At 37.4% G+C, this 9,550-nt stretch overlaps 1 protein-coding gene across 1 annotated transcript; it reads right to left on the minus strand.

The window, feature by feature from the left end:
- LOC105059466 (phosphatidylinositol N-acetylglucosaminyltransferase subunit C) lies at nucleotides 1-8,890 on the minus strand. The gene is made up of 2 exons (XM_010942764.4): nucleotides 8,700-8,890; nucleotides 1-1,328 (listed from the first exon to the last, which is right to left on the minus strand). Exon 2 carries the CDS (start codon nucleotides 1,143-1,145, stop codon nucleotides 237-239), a length of 909 nt encoding a protein of 302 aa, XP_010941066.1. The 5' UTR covers nucleotides 1,146-1,328; nucleotides 8,700-8,890; the 3' UTR covers nucleotides 1-236.
- Between the last annotated feature and the right edge of the window lie 660 nt (nucleotides 8,891-9,550).

The raw sequence follows: 9,550 nt of genomic DNA on the forward strand, positions 1-9,550 counted from the left end.
AGAGTATAATATCACTGTTGAATAATTGTGATGCTTCTATACATACAATAGGAAAATAATTAGTTGCTTTCTAGTAGCATTACAGCAGCATGAAAATAATAATAATAATAAAAAATGATACAAATGGTATAGACATTTTACCGCAGGATCTATACATTAAAGTGGCATATAGCTTTCTAACCCATTTTGTACATGCCTCCAATGAAATATTGCAGGAAGTGCAGGAATACTGGTTCTCACTCAGTTATATCAAAGCAGAGCTTAGCTTCATCCCAGGGACCATTTATCTCAAACTTGTATTCCTGTATCCTTATAAGCCAGTAAGGGCAAACAACTGATACAAAAACCAGAAGACCCAGCAAAAGAACAAAGAGCATACGATGCAACTGGAATACAACACTCAAGGTCATAACCATCAATGCAAACGAAAACCACATATGCAGTTTGAAGGAGTATTTCTTAATGCAGAATGTGATGAGTGGTGCAAAAAGAAAGATTTGCAAAGAAAAGAACATGATGGCAAAGACATGAAGCCTAGATGGGAGGCGAGAAGCCACTAGAACTGAAGCTACTATTGATGCATTCAAAGAAATGTTACTGGCCAAGGTTGGGTTGTTCAGAGCACCAGGAGGTCTTATTGTGGAACCAGAGTAGTCGTGCAAGAAGAGATGGACCACAAGAAGTGACACGGTGAGTGCATATATAGAGTCTGAACTGATAGACCTGGTGAGTGTGTGATATACAGGCGCTAAAATGTACAAGCCACTAATGAAGAAGGAAATGTTAAGAAGATATCGAGAGAGAAGCTGCTGAGAAAGCTGACTTGTTGTCAGCAAAAGAACAGAAAAGCCGAGTGCTAGAAGGCCAACATCCAGTTTAAGCAGAGAGGTCTCATCAATGACTGAACCCAATGTATGAATCCAGACAGAAATCACAAGAGCAACGATGCAAAGATACTGAGATATGGAAACAGAGTCTTGCATCACCTTAAACAGATCCCTCTTTACAACATTAGCATTCATAACCATTGCTTCAAGGAATGACTCATCGGTATAGTTATCATCATACCCCGGCTGCATTCCTCCATAGGCTACTTTCTTCCACTTTGGATGATGTAAGATCCTGTCTGCTGCACCCTTCATCATATGCTACCCAATTTACTAATGGACAAAGATGTTCACCTAAGGAAAGTCTCAAATATCGCCTCCAATCTTTCAGTATAGCTTTTATATCACTCCTGCAATTTAGTAAACTTAAAGTTCTTGCAGTTAATCCATGTAGAGGGCCATCTTCATCCAAGGTTGATAAGTTCTCAGTTTAACCGATTCCTGCTCAAGGAAAAAAAAAGGATTTTAGAGTGCACAACAACGGCCCTCCTTATCAATTAAAAGGGCAGTCAGTGGATCAATGGTCCTGTATCACATATCATAGCCAACTGGTACATATTTACAAAAGCAATGCAATGATCAAGAAAAATATGTAAAAAAAACAAGATAGCAAAATATGCAACAACGACAACAGATTGCAGCATCTTTGATTGTAACAATGGGGCTATGCATCCAATTAGGATCTTGCATGAAAATAACCTAGTTGTTTGGCTCAGGTTTGAGTCCCTGAATTGAGAATTTAAATTTTGTTGTTAAAAAGTAAACTATTAAGGTGTTCTTGGTCCAGATGGATTCTTTCAAATGGCAGAAATAAGCATGCACAGAGATAAACCAACTCTATAAATGTTCGTCGAATGAGAGCTCTAAGATTAATATCAAATATGCGTATGGATGTTTTCAGGATACTGCAATTTTCTCTACGCTTCAAGAAAAATTAAGTTGCATCTTCTTTTTTCTTTGTTTTCTGCATGTCAACATGGCACAGGTGGTGGCGCATTAAGGTTTTCTCCTTATCTAAATGCACCTAAGGTTTGATGATTTGATCAATTGAAGGGAACAATCATAATGAGCGCAACCGATTGCAGAGCAAGCATTTCCCTAATTTCACCAACACCTTAGGGTTCAAGTATCAATCCTGCAATAGATCAGAAGCCAGATACTTGACCAGGGACTTTACAGCAATCCAAAGGGTCCATGGTTACTACAGGTGCAAACGAGTCGAGCCACTCGCGAGCTACCCAAGCTCCACTCGACTCGGTTATTATCTAGCTCAAGTCAAGCTCGAATAGCTCAAATAGTTTTTCGAGTCGAACTCGAGTAGCAAGATACTTAGCTCAAAAGCTCGCAAGCCTAATCGAATTTATATATTTTTTTAATAATATTTTTATTTATAATATTTATATTATTAATATACTAAGGCTCGATTTCGAGCTCAAACTCGAGCTGAAGTATGGCTCAGTTGACATTCGAATCGAGTCGATCTTGAATTTTGTCTATTTTTCATTGAGCTGAGCTCGAGCTTAAGATAATAAAGCTCTGTTGATCTCAAGCCAAGTTTCGAGCTCAAATATTTTGAATCGAGTCGAGCTTAAGCTTCCAGCTATTCTGCTCAACTCGGCTCAATTGCACCCCTAACGATTAGCAACAAGAGTTGCTATGTGCAATTGGAAAGGACCAGTGGCCCCAAGCAACTTCAAAGCAACAATGAAAATGCTGAATGTTGCTGCAGGTCCATAGTCAGCAACAAGAGTTGCCATGTGCAATTGGAAAGGACCAGTGGCCCAAAGCAACTTCAAAGCAACAAAGAAAATGCTGAACTTATTGCAGCGGATGATTTGTAAATCTCAACAGAAACAACAGTATAGACCCCAACACTCTTTGGAGTCTATTGAAGAACTAGAAGGTCAAATCTAGGTGAACAACAAGATCCAAGTTGACAACAAGATCACAGAGAAGTGGCAAGGTTGGACCGCAAATTGATTGTAGAGTGATCGAAGTTTTAGTTTCCCTGGATCTCCTATCCAACAAAAATTCAAGTGACCTGAAGCTTGATGACGCTGCAATCAACTTCAAGAATAACTGATAATTGTCACCCAAGAATTATGATATTAGATAAAGTTCTCTTTTCTCCTTTGTGAGTTGAGAACTGGACCAAGAGGTTCACTTTATTTGCATGTGATTTGGAGTGAAAAGTAGTGCTGAGACAATATGAGAGAGATCAATTAGAAAGTCATTCTCTGCTCAATAAATTAAATCATAGAATCTCAAAACCTGAGAAGCAGTAGGAAGCTGCATAAAGCATGCATAAATGGCCTGTTCAGACAAGGACTTCAGCAGATCATATCTAATCTTTCACCAAGGCTTCTAGAGATAACAATAAGAGTGGGGATGGCTAATCTTGACAACTGATCAACCAAAGACCAAGAAGTCATGGATGGGTGGATACACAGAGGCCAGCTAATAATATGACCAAGGAACTGACTCATGGATATGGAACATCGTATCAACTATGCTAACATGACTTGAGGGCAAAGCGAGTATTCTTAAAGGCCAAAGGAGTCCCGATTAGTAAACTATATAAGCAAGCAGCTGCATACATTGCTGTCCACTTGGCATGATATGCCTAACTGTAAATGTTGTATATGGTGGTACAGTGTGGACGATCAATTGCATAAAACTAGGCAATGAAGCGATATAAGTGAAGAGATGAAAATAAGATGGAAAAAAAAAAATCTAGCCTATCATCAGCAAAACTTGAATGAATTTTTTTTCCTTCTCAACAAATTACTTTTAGCAGAGGATTACATAAAAGAATCCAAAAGCTTACTACTACCAGGAATCATATGTATGAGATTGAGGTTCCAAAATTAACTAGATACTATATGAGTATGCACAAGGAGATCCACTATTGAGAAGGTAGATTGCCTTGTGGGGAATCTTGAATAAGAAAATTAAATAGCTCATAGATTAAGAGTCATTTGAATAACTGCTTCTTGGAAAGTGGCTTGTTAGGCACTTAGGGATGGTGCCTAATGGCCTTGCAGATAATCTTCTCAAATGCAATTCCAACTGACTACCAAATGCAGTAATCAGTAATGTCCTAATTTTGCTAAACATGTTTCTACGAAAGAGGGGAAAAAATAACATATCTGATGCTTCAAGGAGAGATGTCATTATCATTTTCCATTTTCCTTGTGCCCACAGGCCACTGCCCCCTCCTTGCTATGCATGCTATTGGCTCATGCCCTGCAGATGGGGCCGCACAGACCATGCATGTAGCACTGCAACGCTGCAGTGGTGGCCCCCAGTGCATTGGTCAATGGCACATGCAGCACAGAGTAATGCATGTGCAAGGAAACAGAGAAACCACACTCATGAAAACTTCCTTAGCAGCCATCAAGACAACCATCAGGCCTAGGCAGGGCATCTAGGATGCTTGCTTTTAATACCCCTAACATCCTTGTTGGGTCTTTCTGTGTAGGTTCAGACAAAATTTTATTTCTTTATTTTGTTTTTTTTTTCCATTCCACTTATTGTTTCCCCATATAAATACTCAGAAACCGACCTAAATAAGACAAATTTTAGCACCTGAAAAAACCCAGAGTTCTTCTCAAAACCCTTCAATTATGTCATCAAAAACTTCTTTTAGAATTCTTTAAATATTAACCTCTTCAAGCCCAATTTATCCATATTATTAACAACCTTCCTGAATTGGCCTACCTGCATATTTCAGATTAACAAGCATTCAAACCCATTATATCCTTGGCATCTTCACTCCTTATAAGCCATTACTTAATATGTGCTTTGCACCTACATATTATCTCCATACACGTCCAGTCCTATGGTAACTTCGAAAGTCTATATAAAATGGATAAAGGGAAAAAAATTGATGAGAGCATTGATCAAAAGTTCCGCAAAAAGAAATGTTGGTAGAAGGGAAAAATGACTGTTCCCCTTCATCACTTCTAACAATCAATTGGGATATTGCTAGCAGATAGAAGAGGATTCTGAGATGGATGGTTACATAATTAGATTTGAGGTTTATCACATCAATAATACTACATAATGAACTACAATCTTCAATGAATCATTGGACTGGATTTTATGATCATATACCACATCAATCACCAACATAGGAGGAAAAGTACATTCTCAAGTTCATTAGACAGAATACATACAAATCTTCCCACTCAGACTTAATGAAGGTTTTGCACCAATTAAATATCCCGAAAAGTGCTATAGTTGATAAAGGTAACGAAGGTAGCTTTTCATATTTTGATGATTAATGACTTGATTCTTGACTATTTCATCTAAGATTGGAGTCATCAACTAATTTCATATATTCATGATACACAGATTAGATTCATCCTCAATCATTAAACAAATGGCTTATTTCCCAAAAAACATCTTCATGACAAACTAGATTTCTTGGATTGTTCATACTCCACAGGTTCAAAAACCTAATAACAATAATGTTTAAAGATTGGTGATACTAATGCCAAAATAATGTGAAACCACTGATTTAAAAGGCAGTTGTGGAATAAGCAGGCGACCGGAGGCCAAATGGTGCTTAGCCAGAAGGGAATACTTAAGCAAAAGACTAAAATAATTAAATTAAAAATAGTTAGAACCTGAAAGATTTCTAATACATAAGAAAAACAAATAAATAGTAATAAAAACAAAAGACATAAATTAGGGAAACAAGTCCACAACTATTTAAGGACCTATTTTAGTGAAACATGATAGAGCATGTTGACAAGCAAAATTACAAATTTTCCCTGCAGATATTACAACAAATTTGATTGACGATCCCCAAAAAAAAAGATACTAAATTATTTAATTGAATTATTGTGACCAGCAAGCCCACCAGAATATGTATATGAATGCAGAGCTAGAATTAAACAAATATCCAAAAACTTGTCACATTATTTAAGTTGCATTTAGGTAAGGTGATTGGGCACTAAGAAGACTAGCCGGTTCTAACACCCAAACTATCTCTACTTGTACTCCAGACAGTAATATGAGCTACTCATGGTGATAGGTGTGTTTGCTCATCAAAATGAGATTTCATTGAAGGTTTTTAATTGTCAAATGAACAAGAGACTAGAATCAGTCTAGCATAGGAAAATTGGTTTTATGAACCCTCATACCTTAAACACTCATAGCAGGTGAGGTTAGGCACTTGTTGATATAAATACAACAATGGATAATATCTAAAAGTTTGAATTGTTTGCCTTAGATCAATATGAGATTTCACATTACAACATAGATATCCAGACTAATAAGCCAGAACAATCTTACTTAAAATCGAAACTATCAAGGGAGGTGCTTGAATCTCATATGCAAATCTAGTGTTGTCTTGTGGACATCACTATTGCATGAAAGTCTATAATAATCATTTAGATATGCCAACCCCAAAGAGTTGGCAAGGCTTGATGGTCATGGATCAATCTCTTTGAGATAAATCAAGAAAAATTCAATATATCTTTTAGCTGTGTTTTTTTTTTTTTTTCAACAATGCATTTGTTGATAATATCTATACCAAACATAAACCTTAGGCAGGTGTCTTCTGAAGAGTTCTGTGCATCATTAGCAATGTCAATGTACATGCCAAATATTTAATTAATATGTTATTATTTATTTTCAATAAAAGAAGAGATATTTACGTTTTAGACTAAACATGGACATTAACAACAGAAATCTCATCAGTCGGATCATGCATATTGATATTCCCTAGGGTTGTTGACATGATATTAAGTACTAATTACCCAGTAGAACAAAATGAAGCCCTTTGTCCCCATATCTTGTATTTCTTCCCCACCCAAACCAGAGGTTTCAAATAAAGAAAAAGGAAAAATACTGCAGATTAGATTGGAGAGTTCACAAGAGAACCACAACAAATTCAAAGAGGAATGGTGTTCTTGTGATATAACATGATTATTAAAAAAAAAAGAAAGATATTATGGATTTTAAGATAAAATTGTTCAAGATACCACCATTTCCATATGTGCTGTTATCTTGGGCTATGTCATAAAGAAAATTAAAGCCTTCAAAGGAATTTGAAAGTTAAAGTAGTGGTGGTATCTTGAGGTACCCACTGGAGGGCATAGGATCTTGTCCTTCATGAAATCATGATCTCTATAGGTGGGGCTGGGGGAGGTGGCAATGAAAGGGGGATGGGGGGAGGGATTGGGTGGGGGTCAGTATTTTAGTTTCAGTTAGGAATTCTTCCATTATAACCAGTACTAGGGAATGTGCCTTGCACAGAAGACACCCTGATATATAAGGTCATCAATTCTCCCAATAATAAGCTAGCTTTCTATGAAATATGAAATGAGAAGATAAACTCTTTATGGAGTTCTCACTTTTAGATCAGTGGATTATGAAAGACAACACAAAAAATCTAATAGCTCATGGAGTTGATTATTAGTAAATGATGAATATATTATAGTGCAAAAGAAATTGGATGCATCACCAGATAAAAGGCCAATGGTATAATTTAACCTGTTATAAAAGCAGTTAAGCTTATTCCACTAGAATGTGATCATCAAGTTCCCAGAAAAACAAAAAATCCAGACTGTAAAAGGATATTAATCCACTGGGAGACTCCAACCTAACTAAACACATCAAGGTTCTCTACCCAGACACTTAGTGGATGTTTTTTTGTAGAAGACATCATCATATCAGTGGGAAAGAAAGGGAAAAGCAAAAAGAAAAAGAAAAAGCTGAGACACAGGAAGGTAAAAACATGGTCTAATCCATTTTCACCAACTAAGTTCAGTGATGATATAGTGCACATTTTAAATCGGTTCTTTTTTTTTATTCTAATCTCTTCTTATCTTTCTACTTGGTTCAGCAATGCTATGCAAGCACATGACTTGAAAGAAGGGGACCAAATCTCACTAAGAAACCAAACATCTCGCAGTATTGTGCTTTCATAGCATCAATCCACTGAAAAAAAAAAGAAAGGTAGAGTCACGGAATTTGCACGATAAAAAGAAGTCCAAATTTATGAGCATGCGACTGTTGCAGTCAATCCATGGTGTAATTCAATGAACTAGTACCAGAATCAAATGATGTGTCTATCATGGCTGACAAGCCAACAACATAATGTCCTTTGAAGTATTCAATCAAACACTGTATATGCGTTTGGTTTGAGTTCAATAACCCACCTATAAATCTACCAACGTAGTGTAAGCAAACACGAAATTATAAATCCAGAGGGAGATGCAAAACGTGATATCTATGCATCTTAAAACTGAAGCCACACCAACAACAGGAATTATCAGTAGAGAGAAACAAAAACATGAGGCAGAAGCAAAAGGAGGAAGGAGAATTCCTTGGAGCTCCGGGTGGGATGCTTGAGAAAAAAGAGAGGGTGAGATGGTGGGCGACAGAACGGATCCCTTGCCCTACCCATATCTGACCCGAATCCGTCCCAAACCCGATTCAACCACAGATCTCCAACCCGTCCCATTTAAAATTGGTATACCCGCTGGGTACCCGAACCCGCCCCATCCACCCTCATACTGCTCGATTACTTCCGGAAGAACTAGGGTTTCGAAGAACACCGAAAAGTGGAGGTTTGGGGATTCCAATCGCGTTATTTCCTGACACAAGAGAGCTCGGGATTGTTTTATATTCATATTATCATAGAACACAGAAAAAACCCCAACCGGACCCTAAAGAACACCTCTAATCTCCCTCAGGTGCTCTTTGTCCCCGCAGATCTCCGAAAAAGGGAATGAAATGAAATGAAAAGAATCGAAAAAGGAAAACAAAATGATTAATCTATATGGGAAAAGGTCTTACCTGTTAATTTTTTCCGTCTTTCCTTTGTTTTCGTTGATTTTTCTTCTGTTTTCCCCGTTTTTCCTCTAGTTTTTCCGTGCTCGGGAGTCTCGATCGGTGGAGGCTTGGAGCGGCCGAATAGTGAAGCTTGGACGATGGCAAGGGTTTTACGTTGGTACTCCCCTTTGTTTTCGTTGTTTTTTCCTTCTCTTTCCCCCGGTTTCCGCTCTCTTTTTTCCGCCCTCAGAGTCTCAATTGGGTCGGAGGCTTGGAGCGGCCGAGCAGGGAAGCTTTGACGGTAAGCTTGGCAATGGATCCGACCGGATCGAATCGGATATAAATTTAAATCAATTTAAATTTGATTTGATATTTTAAATCAAATTCGATCTGTGACCCAGTGGGTCAATATTTTTTTTACCCATATCCGGCCTAGTTAGATATTGAATCATCTGATTGAACATCCAGTCCGCTTAAATAAAATTTTCTAAATAAAAATAAAAATATTAAATAATAGTCCATTGCTACTCTTCAGCTCTTAAGATTTTAAACAAATATAAAGATCATATGACCCATATTTTATGCAATTAACTCATATTTCTATAATATATATATATATAAGATCGGGTTCAGATCAGCTAATATGTCGAGACAGCCACTATTCAAACTCGATCCGATCCGAAATATAAATTTATCGGATTTAGATCGGATCAGATCAAATCAAAATTCGGTCAACACGTTGGCCAATCCGACCCATTAGGATCGGATCGGATCGGAATCCGTCTGGGTTGGATGTAATTGCCAACTCTACTTGGACATAGGCTAGGACAAATATGTTTATATATAAATAGGTTTGGACAACGGATACGGATTCT

The sequence above is a fragment of the Elaeis guineensis genome, chromosome 16 (assembly GCF_000442705.2).
Source record: "Elaeis guineensis isolate ETL-2024a chromosome 16, EG11, whole genome shotgun sequence".
NCBI lineage: Eukaryota > Viridiplantae > Streptophyta > Magnoliopsida > Arecales > Arecaceae > Elaeis > Elaeis guineensis.